The 17,389-nt window shown below is 44.4% G+C and overlaps 5 protein-coding genes across 10 annotated transcripts; 2 read left to right on the forward strand and 3 right to left on the reverse strand.

The window, feature by feature from the left end:
* Positions 1 to 183: 183 nt before the first annotated feature.
* On the forward strand, positions 184 to 1,434 carry msb1l (protein). Its single transcript, XM_018003447.2, has 2 exons — positions 184 to 372; positions 427 to 1,434. The coding sequence occupies exons 1-2, from the start codon at positions 184 to 186 to the stop codon at positions 1,309 to 1,311; spliced, it is 1,074 nt and encodes a 357-aa protein (XP_017858936.1). The 3' UTR covers positions 1,312 to 1,434.
* Positions 1,435 to 1,546: 112 nt separating this feature from the next.
* On the reverse strand, positions 1,547 to 2,599 carry Pmvk (Phosphomevalonate kinase). Its single transcript, XM_018003454.2, has 2 exons — positions 2,146 to 2,599; positions 1,547 to 2,090 (listed from the first exon to the last, which is right to left on the reverse strand). Exons 1-2 carry the CDS (start codon positions 2,217 to 2,219, stop codon positions 1,604 to 1,606), a joined length of 561 nt encoding a protein of 186 aa, XP_017858943.1. The 5' UTR covers positions 2,220 to 2,599; the 3' UTR covers positions 1,547 to 1,603.
* Positions 2,600 to 2,719: 120 nt separating this feature from the next.
* Positions 2,720 to 4,383, reverse strand: Hakai (E3 ubiquitin-protein ligase Hakai). The gene is made up of 3 exons (XM_018004926.2): positions 3,920 to 4,383; positions 3,369 to 3,859; positions 2,720 to 3,308 (listed from the first exon to the last, which is right to left on the reverse strand). The coding sequence occupies exons 1-3, from the start codon at positions 4,281 to 4,283 to the stop codon at positions 2,796 to 2,798; spliced, it is 1,368 nt and encodes a 455-aa protein (XP_017860415.1). The 5' UTR covers positions 4,284 to 4,383; the 3' UTR covers positions 2,720 to 2,795.
* A 31-nt stretch (positions 4,384 to 4,414) lies between these two features.
* On the forward strand, positions 4,415 to 8,414 carry Mtr4 (exosome RNA helicase Mtr4). Its single transcript, XM_089465818.1, has 3 exons — positions 4,415 to 4,555; positions 4,751 to 6,006; positions 6,074 to 8,414. Exons 2-3 carry the CDS (start codon positions 4,884 to 4,886, stop codon positions 8,146 to 8,148), a joined length of 3,198 nt encoding a protein of 1,065 aa, XP_089321944.1. The 5' UTR covers positions 4,415 to 4,555; positions 4,751 to 4,883; the 3' UTR covers positions 8,149 to 8,414.
* Positions 8,415 to 8,844: 430 nt separating this feature from the next.
* Positions 8,845 to 16,650, reverse strand: Gli (carboxyl ester lipase-like protein Gli). Of its 6 annotated transcripts, none has more exons than XM_089465822.1 (9): positions 16,573 to 16,628; positions 15,518 to 15,664; positions 13,332 to 13,513; positions 13,140 to 13,272; positions 11,988 to 12,416; positions 10,501 to 11,720; positions 10,071 to 10,382; positions 9,328 to 10,010; positions 8,845 to 9,263 (listed from the first exon to the last, which is right to left on the reverse strand). In XM_089465822.1, the coding sequence occupies exons 3-8, from the start codon at positions 13,505 to 13,507 to the stop codon at positions 9,413 to 9,415; spliced, it is 2,868 nt and encodes a 955-aa protein (XP_089321948.1). In that variant the 5' UTR covers positions 13,508 to 13,513; positions 15,518 to 15,664; positions 16,573 to 16,628; the 3' UTR covers positions 8,845 to 9,263; positions 9,328 to 9,412. The 6 variants fall into 6 exon arrangements, with proteins under 6 accessions (XP_089321948.1, XP_089321945.1, XP_017858811.1 ...); XM_089465819.1 differs by having other exon boundaries at positions 15,483 to 15,664; XM_018003322.2 differs by lacking the exon at positions 15,518 to 15,664 and having other exon boundaries at positions 16,573 to 16,650.
* Positions 16,651 to 17,389: the final 739 nt, after the last annotated feature.

Consider the following 17,389-nt stretch of genomic DNA (forward strand, 5'->3'; position numbering starts at 1 on the left):
AACGCCGATAGCAGTAGTATATTAGAGTATTGCCAGCATACATGACAAAATATAGTGATATATATTTATACAATCGATATACATATATAAATATAAGTATATCGACGCTAGCAACGTCTCCCGCATTTTTCATTTCAAATACAACAGCGCAGCATTGAAAATTGAAAATTATATTTGATTGCTATGGGCACCAAAGCAACTAAAATGGAGGGCACCTACTTGCCAGACACGCCAACTTTAAACAGATTACGTCTTGCTGGCGCTGCAACTGCTGCGCAGAGATCAACCATAGCGATTTCAATGAGCCCCTGCAGGGAAAATATTGCGACGCTAGATCCACGCTCGCCGAACATCTGTCGCACACCATTAAATGTAAGTGTATACCATATTCATGTTATTAGTTTCCTAAAGACACTTTTTCTCTAGATATTGGCAGCTGAGCCGCAAATATGCCAGATGCAGCAAACGGGCAACGAAAATGCTTTTGCGCAGCTGCGAAAGCGCCTGTTGAAAGGTTTTTCATTGAATGATCCGCGCTCGCCGCAACTCAATCGCACGCCACTGGTACTCGACGAAGCCATTGATCGCACGCTAAACATGGACGACACATTTGCCGATCTCTTCGTGGAGACGCGTGCTCCAGTAGCCCAGCCAGAGGTGGCTACTGAGAGCCACAACAATAGCTCCGTGGAAATTGTTTCTCTGCCCTACGAGCAGGAGGAAACGATGCCCTGTGACATGTTGTTGCATCAGAGAACACCAGAGCAGCCACACATACAGGATCCGCGTTCGCCCACTATTGGGGTAGAGCGTACGCCTATTATCTTTTGTGATGATGATGAGAGCGAGGCGCGTGAAACCCAAATGCTGGAGGAGATCCTTGAGACTCTCACGCTCAATTTAAGCAACGGGAGCAGCATGGCCTCGTTCGTAAGTGCCAGCGAAGAGCCGATACCAGTTAATGCACAGGCCCAGGTGCAGCCACAGTCACAGTCACAGTCCCAATCCCGTCCAGCTAATAAACACTTGGAACGCGTTCGACTGGGCAACAAGCGACGCGTTGCACCCCGGAAGCCTGCACGCGCCAACAAGCCGCAGATTTATGTAGATGCAACCCCAGAGGGCGTGACCAGCACGCCCAAGAGCACGCCCGACAGTCAGCAGCGTGGCCAGCGAACGCCCCTCAGCTGCGTCAACAAGAATCGCATGCACCTCCGTTCGCGTTCGGTTGAGAAGGATTTACGCAAGCCGCAGTTGCACAGCTTCGATGATCTTCAATTGAATTCGAGCATGCGCATACTCGAAGGTTGATGTTTCATTATCTTAAATCTTGCCTTTTATTCTTAACATTTTAGTCTTTACAAATCAACAGCTAAACAGCCCACCAATAACCAATATTATAAATTAAATATATTCATATATTTCAAATAACTAGCTTAACGGTGAATTTGATTTCCATCGATTGCAAATAATTTATCGATGATTTGCAACAACTCGTGCGTGGAAGGTGTAAGACATCTCTAGCTGCCTTCGTTCAAAAAGATAATTGATATCAAAAATATATTTGTTATATATCTATACATATATGAGAAGGCCACTTTAATTAGCTAATCTGTAGCATAGCCATAATTTGATCAATTAGCTGCTCCCCACTCTGGTCGTCCTTATCATTCGCTAGCACATAGTCAAAGGAGCTGTCATCCAAATCACATTCGGATGGCTCGTCATCCACGCCCACAGTGAATTGCCAGCCTCTCGCTTTGCGAGTCTCTGGCAACGACGTCAAACGTAGTGTTTGCACCATTTGGGGGCCGTACGTCTCACGGAACCAGCGTATATCGTTCTTACGGCGTACATCGCTGACAATGACATAGTCCACCTCACCCACGGGCGCCTGCTCCATGGCCGCACGACAAAAGAAGCCGTAATCTCTGCGACGCACCTCATCGCTCCACACGATCATGTCCCGCCTATATTGCTCCTTATAGGGGCCATCGCTGAGCATAGCCTGTATATCCAGTTGCAGCTTGTTCGCCCATTCCTTTTTAATCGGCTCCGAGATGCGAACGATCAGGGCCCGATCTGCCAGACTGTTAAATATATATTTAGCTTTTATGTCCTTTACCTTGTTTAGAATATACTCACCGGTTTAACAATCTCTCTGAAATGAAATCCTTACCACATTTTCGTTTGCCACTAATTAAAAATATTTTTTTCATATTTTCTTAGCTAAGCAACTTTCACTCTTCACTGCGCTTTTTGCTTAAATGACTACGTGACTTGTCCAATATAATTCGACCGTTAATTTATGCGAGACAGCGTGTCAAAGTTGGCATTTTCAGCTATTTATTACATCTTTGTACTTATGTAAATTAGTCTTGTTCTCCTTTTGCCCAAATTTAAATTGTTTACAAATAGGTGTTTTTTTTTTTCTTTATTCAGCTGATGGAAAAAGTTATCGTTATACCATAAGGCACCGCTAACGATAGGCCGAATTAATATCGAAATATTTTGAAAACTGCGCCCGTGTTTCTAGTATTTATTGAGTGTTAAAATTCTAGCAAAAATAATAAAATTTATAAATATAATATACTACTGGATAGTTTTTACAACTATAGTCTTAACCATGTGCAATTGTGGAGCTTGTGGAAAAATCCGATGTACAAAGAGCAATCGATTAAGTTTGCTTTGATCTACATATTTGAAAGTCCAACAAAAGTTTTCCACATACAAGTTTATTTGTACAATAAGTAAATGTATAATAAGCAAAAGTATAGATTCTGTCCATTAAATGACTATCTGTAATATTGCGCTTGCTGCCAGTTGCTGCCGCTGCTGGTGCTGCCTGTCGCGTTGCCGATGTCGTAGCTGCTGTTTATTTGAGCGGCGTTGCCTGCGCTCGCAGCTCCTCCGCCAGATGCGCTGCCACTGTTGGGTGCGCAATTCGGAATAGCTGGCGAGCTAGTCGAGCCCGGTGAAGGGCCAGCAGCCACGCCCGCACTGCCAAATGTGGCGAGCACGCTGCTGTAGTAGGAGGCATCTGCCACTGATTCGGACTGATGCGTCGTGCCCTTCTTGAGGGTCTGGTGTAGCGATGCCTTGCCCTGATGGCAGTCCTGGGCGTTCGCATTGTTGATGCGTGCCAGGTTCGCCAGCGTGAGAGTTGAGTGCGTGTGGCCAGCGGCTCGTTCGGAGGATCCCGGTGGAGGTATCGAACCTATGCCAGCGCGACTTGTGGAACGCTGTTGCATGTGGGCAGCAGCGGCAGCAGAGGAGGAAGAGACGGAGGCGGTAGAGGGTTCGGATAACTGCAAGGGCAAGCATTAGACAGAGATGTGGCATAGTTAGGAGCCATAGCAACTACTCGCCTTGCGCTGCTTATGCAACTCCAGGCCGCTCATCTCCGTCAGCTTTGGCTCCACGCCCGTCGATGCTGTCAGTGGCGGTTGTGGTGCGACGTGCCGGTGATTGATGTGCGCCTGCAGATCGCGCTGCGAGAGGTACGTACGTCGACAGCCGGTGCTGCCATACCGACTACCACCGTGCGTGCACATGAAGACCGTGCCAAGGCCGGATTGCTCCACGCGCAGCACCTTGTCGCTGCAGCGCGGACAGCTCTTGATGGGCTCGGCGCGAGCACACTTGAGACAAAAGACGTGTTTGCAGGGAATCATGCGGCCGTAGACAAGGATGGGTTTGTCGCACTGGTCGCAGCAATGGATCATCGGATTAAGCACCTTTTCACCAATGAGGTTCACTTTGTGGTTCCATTTAAGGCGCAGCATGGGCTCCGGTGGTCCGCGCGACAATGTCGTAAATGTGGGCGCTTCCAACTGGGATATATCCGCTTCCATGTCAACTGCAAAAAGCGCAAATTAGTTGCATTTTCCAGCATTTCTCGGTAAAACACAAATCTTACTTGTCTGTGGTAGCATGGGCGGCGCTACCTGCTGCTGCAGCTGCTGTTGCTGAGGCGGCGGCGTTCTGTCTGCGATGGGTGTTGCCTGCTCTTCGGCCGATGCTGTTACCTCCATCTCGTTTTCTTTATCTAGGTCGTGCATCACGGCATCTTCTGTGTGATCCATGCTGCTGGGACTATCCTCAACGGCTCCGCTACCTGACACAGGTGCAACAACAACGCCAACGCCACCTTCGTATGTCTCTAATGTGCTGCCTGTGTCATCAATTTTTTTACCACGTCCCCGGCCGCGTCCTCGGCCTCGACCCCGCGCTCGAGAGCCACGTCCGCGTCCACGGCCACGTTTAACTTCATCATTTTCCATTTTGCAACTAACCAACTCCTGAAGACTTCAGATATATCAATAGTCTTTCCTCTCTATGTCGCCGCCGCTGTTGCTAAACCATTAGCATTATTTAATCGATTAGTTTTCTTCAAGCATTATCGATTGCATGACAGCTAAAAATGCTGACATTCCTTATTTTAATATGAAAAATGATGACAAATTTGCTGTTAAGAATATTTATAAATTTGCTTGTTTATTGTATTCAATAATTTTAATAATCAATATAAAAAGTATATTTCATTAAAAGAATGGTAAGATTATAAATATTTAAAATGTGTATTTTGCGGGTATGAATTTAAAAAAAAAACACACCGACAAGAATGTTATAATATGTCACATATTATATTATTCTGTTTAAATATCAATGTCATTTTAATTTATTATTTGCAATACACAGAGTGAAATAAATAAAAAAAGAAAATTTAATATAAAATTTTTTATAACAGTGCCAAGTGAGTATTAAATCGCTGCAATTTTAACATTCTGTTAAGTGAACACAAAAATGAGTGATCCGAAACACATGTTTTTCTATACGGTGTGAATAAATCTTAAAACAAGGTGCCGAGAAAGGAAAATATAATGGATATAGAAGAGTTATTTGAGTGCTTTAAGGAGCAGCCGTCTCAAGGTATACAGTTACCGTTACCAGTACCTTTTAAAAAGACAACAGGAAAGCAGACAGAGAAAACTGAGTCAGATGACAACAAACAGCGAAAGGCGATCAAACGCGAATCTGCTGCAGCTAATGCAGATACCAGCGACAAGGAGCAAACTGATGAAAATGATGTAAAGGAAGAGGATACCAAGCGGCAGCGTGTCGATGTAAAAGAAGTAGACGAAATTGCTAATGATACCTCAGACAACGAGGTGAAAAATGAAAAAGAGGACAATGCAGAAGAGTTAGATGACTGCGCAGTGGACGCCCTGCGCGTTCGTATTGTTACCCATCAGCTGGTGTCGCCCGAGTCCTGCACACACGAGGTGGCCGCCCATCCTGACCAGGAGTATATTCCCTTGCAGCCGTTCACGGGCGTGCCTGCTAAGCAATATCCGTTCGTGCTGGATCCCTTCCAAAAGCAGGCAATTCTCTGCATTGACAACTCGCAGAGCGTCCTGGTGTCGGCCCACACATCGGCGGGCAAGACTGTGGTGGCGGAATATGCCATTGCCAAGTCGTTGGCTGCCAAGCAGCGCGTCATTTATACCACTCCCATTAAAGCGCTCTCCAATCAGAAGTTTCGCGAGTTCACAGATGAGTTTGAGGACGTTGGTCTGGTTACGGGCGATGTTACCATCAATCCCTCCGCCTCCTGTCTGATTATGACAACGGAAATTCTGCGGAATATGCTGTACCGCGGCAGCGAAATAATGCGCGAGGTGGGCTGGGTGATCTTCGACGAGATTCATTACATGCGTGACAAGGAACGTGGAGTGGTGTGGGAGGAGACACTCATCCTATTGCCCGACAATGTTCGCTACGTCTTTCTCTCGGCCACCATACCGAATGCTCGACAGTTTGCCGAATGGGTTTGCCACCTGCACAAGCAGCCCTGCCATGTGGTCTACACGGATTACAGACCCACGCCGCTGCAGCACTACATCTTCCCAGCTGGAGGCGACGGCATCCACTTGATCGTGGACGAGAAGGGACAGTTCAAAGAGGAGAACTTTACCACAGCTATGGCGGTGCTGGCCAACGCAGGTACGAAAAAATTATGGGGATATATTAGTGAATGTCTATAGTTATCTAAATAAATCTTTCCTTGAAGGTGAGGCAGCGAAGGGCGATCAGAAGGGTCGCAAGGGTGGCATCAAGGGCCACAATGAAGGCCAAACAAATATTTTCAAGATTGTCAAGATGATTATGGAGCGTCACTTTGCGCCCGTCATCATCTTCTCGTTCAGCAAGAAGGACTGTGAGGTGTACGCTATGCAAATGGCCAAGCTGGACTTTAATACGGTCGACGAGAAGAAACTGGTGGATGAGGTCTTTAAGAATGCCATGGATGTGCTCTCGGAGGATGATCGTCGCCTGCCGCAGGTGGAAAATGTGTTGCCATTGCTGCGTCGTGGCATTGGCATCCATCACGGCGGACTACTCCCTATTCTCAAGGAGACCATTGAGATTCTGTTTGGCGAGGGCCTGATCAAGGCGCTCTTCGCGACAGAGACCTTTGCCATGGGCCTGAACATGCCGGCGCGTACAGTTCTGTTTACGGCGCCGCGCAAATTCGACGGCAAGGACTTTCGGTGGATCAGCTCGGGCGAGTATATCCAAATGGCTGGACGTGCTGGTCGTCGTGGTCTGGATGACAAGGGCATCGTTATACTGATGATTGATGAGAAGGTCTCCCCGGTGGTGGGGCGTGAAATTGTGCAGGGCCAAGCAGACACTCTTAACTCGGCCTTCCATCTCACCTACAACATGGTGTTAAATCTGCTGCGCGTGGAGGAAATCAACCCGGAGTATATGCTCGAGCGCAGCTTCTATCAGTTCCAAAACCAGGCCACACTGCCCGGCCTATACGATCAGGTGCAGCAGAAGACACAGCAGCTGGAGAAAATTAAGATCAAGGACGAGCACAATATCGCCTCTTATCATAACATCCGCGACCAGCTCGAGATCTACGGCAACAAGTACCGCGAGTGGATGACCAAGCCACAGTATCTGGCGTCCTTTCTGCAGCCAGGGCGACTGGTAAAAGTCTCGGCTGGCAAGCACGAGTATGACTGGGGTCTGGTATTGAACTTTAAGAGGAAGCAAGATCTAAGTCGCAGGAACCCATTGGAGAGTGAACCGGGCATTGTCATCGATGTGCTGCTCCATGTCAGCGAGGAGTCGGCCAAAACAGGCGACACCGAGCCCTGTCCGCCCAACGAGCGTGGCTGCATGGAGGTTGTTCCCGTATCCAATTCCCTCATCACCCAAATTAGCTCGATACGCGTCTACTTTCCCAGCGATCTGCGTACGGCTGACAATCGCCGGGCCGTGTTGAAGACCATACAGGAGGCGAAGAAACGATTCCCACTCGGACCACCCTTGCTCCATCCCATCAAGGACATGAACATTAAGGATGACGAATTCCGCAAAATCATGGACACAATCGCACAGTTCGAGCAGCTGCTCGAGGCGCATCCCTTGCACAAGTCGCCGGAGCTGGATCGCATTCACAAGCGCTACATTGAGAAGCTAAAGCTGCAGAATGAGGTGAAGGGCCTCAAGGCAGAGCTGAAAGCTGCCCGCAGCTTGCTGCAAATGGACGAGTTGAAATTCCGCAAACGTGTGCTCCGGCGCATGGGCTACTGTAAGCCGGGCGATGTCATCGAGTTCAAAGGTCGCGTTGCCTGCGAGCTGAGCTCCGCGGATGAGCTGCTCATCACTGAAATGATATTCAATGGCGTCTTCAACGACCTCACCGCTCCGCAAGCTGTGGCGCTGCTCTCCTGCTTCGTCTGCGACGAGAAGTCCAGCGAGGCGCCAAAGAGCGCCACCGAGCTGTCCGGCCCGTTGCGCTCCCTGCAAAGCTTGGCGCGTCGCATTGCCAGGGTGTCCACCGAATGCAAGCTGAATCTGGATGAGGAGAGCTATGTGGAGAAGTTCAAGCCCTACCTAATGGACGTTGTGTTGGCCTGGTGCAACGGCTCCAGCTTCTTGAATGTCTGCAAAATGACGGACATCTTTGAGGGCTCCATCATTCGGTGCATGCGGCGTCTGGAGGAGCTGTTGCGTCAGCTCTGCCAGGCATCCAAGACGATTGGCAACACAGATCTGGAGAACAAGTTCTCCGAAGGCATTCGACTGCTCAAGCGCGACATTGTCTTTGCTGCCTCGCTCTATCTATAGATTAGTTTTTCTTACTTTTGCTACGAATGAAAAATTTGCAAATATTTTACAAATGAATGAGATGTAAAAATGACAGACATTTCATAGGTATGATTATATAGATGATATATATCATGTTGTACTCTGAATGACACATTTTGACAGTAGAACACAAAGCACATTATGCCGAACATTTCACAAATGAGAAATAATAATTTTTATTTGAATAAATGAATTGGACAAACTACATACGTACATACATACAATTAAATAAACTACATAAGTATGTAAATGATTATGGTTTTCTTATGTTCTCGCTCATGTAAACAATAACAAGGCTTGTATAACATTTACACGCTCCACATGAAAACATAAAAAATATTGGACGGTTTACACTGATTTTGTATGGTCATTGAGCTCTATATATGCGACGCATAAAACATATATATCTATATAGAAAATACATAACTATGCAATTTAGGGCACTTAAATCGTATATGAGTACACACATTTAATCCTAGACTATATCCAATTTGGATAAGGCACTTGTGCTCTAGATCTGCGAATGATATGGTATCTGTATATGGATGGATTACAAGTAAAAATGTTATATGGGTACTATACGAACATACATATATGGAAAGTCTTAGCAAATAAATTTTTCCGTTTTTGTTTTTATTACATTCTATATATACTGAAAGAAGATTGGATCATAAATTGTTTCTTTTTGCAGATCTCTAACATTTTTAATTGATTCCTAGCAGGCAAATGCAAAGCTTATCATTAAGAACTTATGCTAATTGTTGTTTTCGATTAAACTTTACATTGTTTTTATGTACACTTGATGATGGTCTCGCCTCTCTAGCTAGCTATAGGCCAAGACTATGCTATGGAATGTCATTGATATGGATTCGTATTCGTTGGGTTATACAACTTAAAAAATATAAAAAAAAAATAAAAGAGAAAACTAAAATAAAATATAAAATGCAAATAAAAATTGGAGTTACAAATAGCTGTCGAGATCTTTTAGATCTGTGTAAAAATAAATTTATAAATAACATAAAACTATGTATTAAACAAAACCTATAATCTAGTTATGTCAACTTTTAATACAGGCGTCATCCAGCTAGACGGAGCTGTCGGAGAGAAGAACTTGTCGTTAAGAATTTGCCTCGACTCGAAGGATGTCTGGGCACTTACCCCCAATGTCGAAGTGGCCAAATTTGTTCATTCGAAGGCTTTGCGTATTCTCTCTAAGCGCATCGCGCGCCTAGAGAGCGGTTACTTAGACGGATGTTTGGGGCACGCCCTCCACCAGCTGCGTGCGTCGTGGCTGTACCGCCGGCTGCGCCGTCAGCGTTGCCGTCGTCGTTGTGGTGCGCGCCGAGGGCACCGGCGTGGTGCTGCGACTGCTGCCGCTGATCACGCTGGCTGGCGCTGCCGGCGTTCGCTTCATTGGCTCCGCTTGCAGCTGCGCCACCGGCGTGCTGGAGAGCGGCTGCAGCAGACGCTTCTCCTCGATGGGCGCTGCCTTGGCTGCCGATCCATTAGTCTGCGAGCGAGGCGTCGCTGCGCGCTCTGACTTTACCAGGCTGCCGTTTGTCTCCTTGAGGGAAATGCCCGACTTGAGCGAGGCTTGGCTGCCCGACTTCTGGGTCATGGCCAGCGAGCTGGGGGAGCGCAGCGACGTGGTGTCCGTCTGGGCTTTGCTGGCCAGCGTTTTGGTCGATGGAGAGTCTCGATACTCGTAGATGTTGTCGCGCGAGCGCATGGCATGGTGATTGGTCACCATGTGCGCATTGTCCACGCCGCGAGGATCTGGCTCTGGCTCCATGCCTTCGCCATTGATGAAGACGTCCTCGTCATAGAACCGATCCGATTGTCTTTAATATAATCGATTTTATTGCATTTTTATTGCCTTTGAGTTAGGCCATTCGACTTACCTCTTGGCGTTGCGCCACATAATGCAGCAGATGACAACCAGCACGATGAGGAAGAAGCACGCAACCGACATGCTCCAGAAGGCGATCTGCAATGGTTCCTTGGGCTCCCACCAGTATTCCGTCGTGGGCGGATATGTGGGCACCAGCACGCCAATCACTGTTGGCAAATACTGCGTCCAGAAGGCGCACTCCGTTTGCCGATAGTTCAGCAGGATCGAAGAGTTGTAGGTGGTATTGATGTTCAGATAGCGAATCTCCCCCTGATAGGCCCGCTGAAAGTGCATTCCGAGCACTTGCTGAGGCGTCGGATTGCTGTGGGTAAATGTGAAAGGAGAGAGTTAACGATATTTGTACTAAGCGATAGTTTCTCTACTAACTCTAATTCCGACTAGTCCCAGTTTCAATGGATTAGAGCTCTCTAATCACTTACCCATATCTGGCAAAGTTCGAATAGGTCTGCATGAAGAAGTGACTCATATTGCGATCGTTATCAGTCCACATGTTGCGCTGCAGATGTTCCTTCTTGGGGAAGAACTCGGTGTCCAAGAAGGGGGCGCCGGTCAGGAAGTAGTGCTCGATGTCGTGCGGATACTTGCGCCATTGGGGCAAGTTGAAGGCCTCCACAGTGGTGTTCAGCACATACATATAGACGGGAATCTTCTGCTCTAAGAGCAGCTTCACCATTTTATCGACGGGCGCACGATAATAGAGATCGCTCAGCATATTGATGTATTGATCGCGAATGATGGTGTTGTTGTTAGGATCGGGCCAGTAGGTGTACATGTACTTGATGGCCTCGTATACCCCATTCGGATTGAGGGTGTAATTGTAGCGGAAGACATGCTCCCGCACCTTCTGCTCAAAGAAGCGACTGTCTATCTCATAGTAGGGCGCCAGGGATTCATTCTGGGCCACAAAGAAGGCCGCTTCCTGTGTGGTCACCCCCGTCATGTACTGAATGTTGCGATTGAAGCGTCCCGTGCGAATCAGAGTCTCGGGTGTCTGGGTGAGAAACCGCCAATCCTTCTCCCGCCAGCCCTCGTACCAATCGTCGCCGGGCAGCGTGAAGTTGTGATCCAGCACCGGGCCCCAGGGGAAGCTGCCGACTTGAGGCAAGAACTCCGCGTTGCCCAGCTCGTAGAAGCTGCGCCCAGTGCGCAGGCAGTTGACCAGCTTCCAGGACGAGTCTATAGAGCAGCCCAGCACTTGGCCCAGCACACGACTCGTATTCTGTGCCCTGTACTTGTCCTGGATGAGCGCCCAATCAGCCAGCGCAGACCCCGACTGGGCGATGACGCGCTTCACTATGTTGCGAGTCTGTGGTGCCACCATCAACAGTCCAGCGGAGGCAGCTCCAGCTCCGGGTCCAAACAATGTGATTGAGTCGCGATCCCCATTGAAGAACTCAATGTTGTCGTACACCCATTTGAGGGCCATTGCCTGGTCCAAGATGCCATAGTTCCCGGGCGAGTTCTCATCTGCTGTGGATAGGAAACCCAGTGCGCCCAGCCGATAATTCAGCGTAACCACAACCACATCGTAGAAGGAGGCCAGCATGTGACCCTGGAACAGGTTGGAAGCGCCGCGCACGAACTCTCCGCCGTGTATGTAGACCATGACCGGATACTTCTGGGCAACGCCAGCGCCAGTCTGTAAGAGAGATGCAGATATTGATAAATGTAGTTATAGATATAGATATAGATATAGATATAGATATAGATATAGATATAGATATAGATATAGATATAGATATAGATATACATATAGATATAGATATAGATATAGATATAGATATAGATATAGATATAGATATAGATATAGATATAGATATAGATATAGATATAGATATAGATATAGATATAGATATAGATATAGATTTAGATTTAGATATAGATATAGATATAGATATAGACTTACCTTAGGCGAATATACATTCAGATATAGACAGTCCTCATCCATGTCCATGACACCTTTGGTGGCACCTGTAAAGCGCACCGGCTGGGGGCAAGCGGGTCCAAAGTCTACCGCTTGGAGTAGCTGCCAGCCACGATGTAGGCGTGGCGGCTTAAAGCGCCCCTCGAATGTGGGCGGCAGGGCGTAGGGAATGCCCAAGAACACGGAGCATTCGCCCATCACGCGGTCCACAGTGGAATGATATGGCCTATAGAACGACTTGGGATCGGGATTGTCATACATGTAGACCTTAAAGCCTTGCACCTGGCCATAGTTCGTCGTGACAAAGACATCCCGTTCCAGAGTCAATGAATCACGGCGCTGCTTTCCCTGCAAATCCTCCCGCCAGCCGGCCAAGACGCCCGGGAACTGTGTTCGAGCATTGGGATCGTTCTGCAAATAGAGTTTTAATAGGTTTTTATTAGACTTGTTGTTGTTGTTGTCTGATACAGTTCACAGTTTGCAGTTGCGGGCGGATGGGTAACATGTGTAATTGATTAAGTCGCAGAACGCATGAAAACTTAATTAAGATTATTGCCTCGATATTGCTCAGATGTCTGTGGATCACTCAAAGCTTCTGCTCAAAGGCTTTCCATTGTTCGCAGCTGGCTCTGGCGTTCTTTAATCGTTTCTCAGTCCGTCGTTTTGGGGTCAACTCTTGTGTCGCAAATTCAATTGATCGGACTCGGAGTCAATTGATTAATAGGTGCGAACAAGTCGAATCACGAATAGCCACCGATAAAAACATTAGGAGAGTCTTAAAATATATCCATGTAGTTAGAATTGATCTCAATGCAAAATACTAATCTCTAGTCTTGGTACGACTCCATAATAGTAAACTCTATAAAACTGAAATTCTTAATGAATAGCAAAAAATTAAATTCAATATTTAAAATACGAATTACATGAAGAGTCTAGAAATTATAGTCTCTAATCATGGAATGATTTACTTTGGCATGATGAGACTTGGCTTATGAGATTTGAGCACTAGAATGCAAAATGAAAATTGTATCAAGATCTATATCGCTTAGTTTCTCTAATGATCTCCATGTAAAAGGCCAGCTATATGACAAATAAAGGAAATTAGAAAATGAATATACCCCTTTCACTACTCACCGGATCAAAACGAAAACGGTCCTCATTGGGCATGCCCTGAGGATATTGGCCAGGTGGGTTTCTGCCGGGATAATTGGCTCCATATCCATTTGGCTGATAGTGTCCATAGCGACGATCGTTGAATGTGTATGTTCTGAAAATATCGAATTCTTAATATGCCCATATTTGGGAATAGAATGTGCTTTGGCTCACCTGTAATCCGGATCGCCGGGATTCGGCCACTGATAGTCCACGCCCACACGCGAATAAAATCGCGGATCTCGAGTTTGAGCGTCAATAGACTGCGGCAGCGATTGGAGAAGAATGATCGATAGACCGATGATCGATAGACATTTCAATTTGTCACGGTATTTAAATTTCTGTGCCATTTCAAACTGCAAGAGAAAGACAAAAAAGAAAGAAGAAATGCGTTAGAAAAAATAAACAAATATTACGAAATATTTAGATATATGTATACAAATAATTATTGTTGGATAACAAATTTAATTCAATGCATTTTAAAATATTTTTGAGAATGCTTTTATAACAAAAATTTAACCCTGTTTATCTCTGCAGATAAAAGAGAAAAATGATATAAAGGAATTCAAAGAAAAATCTTCAATTAACACTCTTTTTGTTTAAGCATACAATAATAAATAAATCTCGGTGCTGAGTAAGAGTGACCAAACTGGTTTTTAAATTACGTTAACTGCGTTATATATACATATATACATTATGTATAAACATATATGTTTGACGGTGTTATGTGGTTCAGTTGAGCGTTAGAGGCGTTCGCTAGAAGTAAGAGAGGCCATGAGACCGCGAGACCGAGCGACCGAGAAACCCGTTTGCCAAGAGAAATATGCGCTAAAAATAAGTTACAGCATAAAATGCGCCGTTTGTGACTTTGTCTTTGATTCCAAATTGGAGTCAACTCTAGGCACTTTTGCTTCAATGGAGGCATTACGATTGCAATGCCGATTACCTACACTCCATTGTTTAGTGGGAGCGTTGAATGTCTTCGCAGCTAATTGGTTAATTGTGTGGTGGAAACAGGTCATGACATTGCCCCAAATGGGTTAAAGTTGACAGGTTAAGAACAAGTTCAGAATTTGAGTCGTATATGTGAAATAGGTAAAACTGTAGAATAAGTTGTGTGGAGATCGCAAGCGTAGAATAATATGATATATATAATGAGTCCACAGAAATTTAATTTAAAGTTGTAAGTAAGAAAAAACGTTACTTTTCTTAAGATTGTGGTCGCGATAATTTCAAAGTAGTAACAAAATACTACCCTAGTTACAACTTTTCTAACCTAAAACTTTACATTTGTGGTGCATTACATTTTAGGAAATAGAAAGGAGAATTACTTATATCTCCCCAAGCGCAAAATATCGGTATATGTCTCCGATATATTATAAGTTTTTAACACCTCAACGAATCGTTAAAAAATATACATTTATTGACCATTGTGTGAAAATATTATAAAAGCTAATTAATTTGTCTCCACTAATGAAATATTTATAGCTAAATAGAAAATTTGTGGATTTAAAAATTAGATTTAATCGAAAAAGCCATCTATAATTAGTAATATTAATAGACCATAATGGAGATCTTCCTAACAGCATATCTCTATATAACAAAATTGAAGGACATTTTATTACAACGTGGAAACATGAGGGATTCTGATATACATATATCTAATAAATTACTATTAATTTTATAACAGTTTATAATAATTTTTTATATAGATATATAATTCAAACAGCCTGTTACAATGAACATTTTTATAAACATTAATTCAGATATATTCCCAATTTGCTAAGTCGCAGACATTAAATTCAAGCTCGCTAAATAATCGAAATTTAATTAGAACGAAATTTCACATTACCAATCGATCTATGGTGTTCCTAATCGGCTCTAGTTCGAATATAAATTATAAAAATAATTTTGAGCCCATTCATAATAGCATCAGAATTTCATTCAAAACGCAACAAAATGTTTACGTACGTACACTCACTCGCACTGATTACTAATTGTTATTTCCGGTTAGCACTAAACTTGATACAGCTCAAATTTACCATCATTGCGCACACCTGTATTCCGATTGCAGTTTCACGTGCCAAACACCAGCACAACTCTACAAACAACAACAATGAGAAATATGTAAACAAATTTGAGCTGCACTTTTGGCATTAGATTGCAACAGCAGCGACGCGTCGTCGACGTCGACTTGGGCTTCGTCGTCAGCGTCAACATTAACTAGCACAAGGACTCACGAACACTTAAACACACACATGCGCACGAGTTGTGGCAGTTGCTGTTGCTGTTGTTGTAGCATGCAAAATATAAAAGTGCATTAACCTGCCAGCGCCACCGACTCAGGTTACGCTGCTAACCTCGACGTGTTGAAGTCCTCTTCTGCTGCTGCTGCTGCTGCTTCTCCTTTTCTTCTAGTATTCTTTTGCTTATTCTTGTTGAAAAGTGCGGAAATGCAAACGCCTGCACAAAATAACGGCTGTCGCCTGTCCGAGCCCTCTTGCAAACTGTTTGCCAACGGTAAAAAAATTTGTAATTCGCTTGCGGGAATTTTATATCAAATTACACGTTATTGTGTATATGTTGTTATTGTTGTTGCTGTTGGTGAATCACATTTAGTGCGCTCAGGCACTTGGTTAGTTTTTATTTTCGCAATCACAAAGCAAACAGAAACAATAAAACGCAACGATAATGTTGAAAGTGAAGCGTTTGCAGGTGTCGTTTGTCTGTGTGCGAGTATCTGACGGTGTATGTGTGTGTGTGCCTGTGTATGTGTGTGTGTGTAGAGTTGGCCCACTGCGCTGCTGTAGTAGTGCTCTTGTTGTTGTTTTCTTGTTGATGCCGCTTCTTTAATCTCACTTGTTTTACAGTTATGCTCGAAATGATGACGTCGCTGCCTGAGTCGACGCCAACGGCGCAACCAGTTATATATGAATATGTATTGTTGGTTCGGTTTTGGCCTTTTTGCACTATCTAATCTTAGCCCTTCACTGTGTGCCTCAACACAATTTGATCAAACCATTTGTAAATGATTAATTCTAAGCGACGAGCCACAAAAATTATTAACTTTCTTTGTGTGTACGTGCCAACGCCCGGAAAAAAACAACAAACACGGCTAACGAAAAATGCAAAGAAAAACGTAAACGTAATGAAATGACCGTTTTCAGTTTTAAGCCAGGCCACAGGTAGAGAGGCACAGCCAGAGCCAGTCAAACGTCAAAACGCAGCAGCAGCAACAGCAGCGTTATGGTTACACCAATACAAATGCAATTGGACGCACACGCAATACACAGAATGGCTTTTGGCTTTGTTAACACTCACACAGTCTGATAAATACACACACACACACATGTAAACTGGCTTACGTGAGCAGCTACGCTTTTGTTACCAACAGTTATTGCTTTGACTCACAAACCTGAGTGAATTTTCGTAGAAGACGCGCGCGCAGCTTTCAGCTCGCACAACCGTCGCTCACGAACGTTACAATCAAACTGAAGCGGCAAGTGGCTCCAGCAGTCGCAGCTAACCCGAGCGAGTGTGGGTGCAAGCAGCGCAATGAGTACGAGAGAGAGCGCGGGAGAGCGGGCGAGAGCGTAGCCACTAGCAGAGAGCGGCAGAGTGACAATGCACAGGAGATTCGAAAAGCGAAGGCAGAGGGAGCTCGCATTGATCTGTTCGATTGATTAAAAACAAATTAATATGCGACCAAATAAGAGAATAAATATTATAGTTTAATATTAATTTTGTTATCTTAATTTTAAGTTATTAATATTATTATTTAAGTTTTGAAGTTTTTCTACTTAAATTATTTATCATATGTTTCTTATATAATCCGTAAAATGAAATCTAAAATGAACAAATATTAAATATTACTAAAATGAAAAATAAATTAAAAAAAAAATTGTTATATACTTCAGCAATAATAATCTTTTAATTATCATAATTATTCCTTAAGAGCCTTTACAATTTTGAAATCATATTTCGAAATACTTTTTCTACTAATTAAATAAAAGCTTTCGAATTCAAAATATCTGAAAAGTAAATAATTGTAAACAATTCTTTTCTTTTTCTTTACTACGAAATATAGAGAATTTTGAAAATACACAGTTCACGCCCTTGACATGGTGTTCAACCCCTTAGCCCAACATACTGCCCATTGACGGAGTTCAAAAAGTCTTCAATTAATAACGTCTGCCTAATTAAGGGCCATCAACCAAAACTTTGAAAACTTT

Source organism: Drosophila arizonae, chromosome 3, assembly GCF_054131065.1.
Source record: "Drosophila arizonae isolate 15081-1271.41 chromosome 3, UAZ_ARI_1.0, whole genome shotgun sequence".
NCBI classification, from domain to species: Eukaryota; Metazoa; Arthropoda; class Insecta; order Diptera; family Drosophilidae; genus Drosophila; species Drosophila arizonae.

What these genes read in the sequence shown, in the direction of transcription:
- msb1l (XM_018003447.2), top strand. Translation starts at nt 184, where the DNA reads ATGGGCACCAAAGCAACTAAAATGGAGGGCACCTACTTGCCAGACACG. An exon ending in TCTGTCGCACACCATTAAAT is followed by an intron (nt 373 to 426) that starts GTAAGTGTATAC and finishes CTTTTTCTCTAG; the next exon opens with ATATTGGCAGCTGAGCCGCA.
- Pmvk (XM_018003454.2), bottom strand. Translation starts at nt 2,219, where the DNA reads ATGAAAAAAATATTTTTAATTAGTGGCAAACGAAAATGTGGTAAGGAT. An exon ending in TCAGAGAGATTGTTAAACCG is followed by an intron (nt 2,091 to 2,145) that starts GTGAGTATATTC and finishes TATATTTAACAG; the next exon opens with TCTGGCAGATCGGGCCCTGA.
- Hakai (XM_018004926.2), bottom strand. Translation starts at nt 4,283, where the DNA reads ATGGAAAATGATGAAGTTAAACGTGGCCGTGGACGCGGACGTGGCTCT. An exon ending in GCCCATGCTACCACAGACAA is followed by an intron (nt 3,860 to 3,919) that starts GTAAGATTTGTG and finishes CGCTTTTTGCAG; the next exon opens with TTGACATGGAAGCGGATATA. An exon ending in AGTTGCATAAGCAGCGCAAG is followed by an intron (nt 3,309 to 3,368) that starts GCGAGTAGTTGC and finishes TTGCCCTTGCAG; the next exon opens with TTATCCGAACCCTCTACCGC.
- Mtr4 (XM_089465818.1), top strand. Translation starts at nt 4,884, where the DNA reads ATGGATATAGAAGAGTTATTTGAGTGCTTTAAGGAGCAGCCGTCTCAA. An exon ending in GGCGGTGCTGGCCAACGCAG is followed by an intron (nt 6,007 to 6,073) that starts GTACGAAAAAAT and finishes CTTTCCTTGAAG; the next exon opens with GTGAGGCAGCGAAGGGCGAT.
- Gli (XM_018003322.2), bottom strand. Translation starts at nt 13,507, where the DNA reads ATGGCACAGAAATTTAAATACCGTGACAAATTGAAATGTCTATCGATC. An exon ending in CCCGGCGATCCGGATTACAG is followed by an intron (nt 13,273 to 13,331) that starts GTGAGCCAAAGC and finishes CGATATTTTCAG; the next exon opens with AACATACACATTCAACGATC. An exon ending in TGAATGTATATTCGCCTAAG is followed by an intron (nt 11,721 to 11,987) that starts GTAAGTCTATAT and finishes TCTCTCTTACAG; the next exon opens with ACTGGCGCTGGCGTTGCCCA.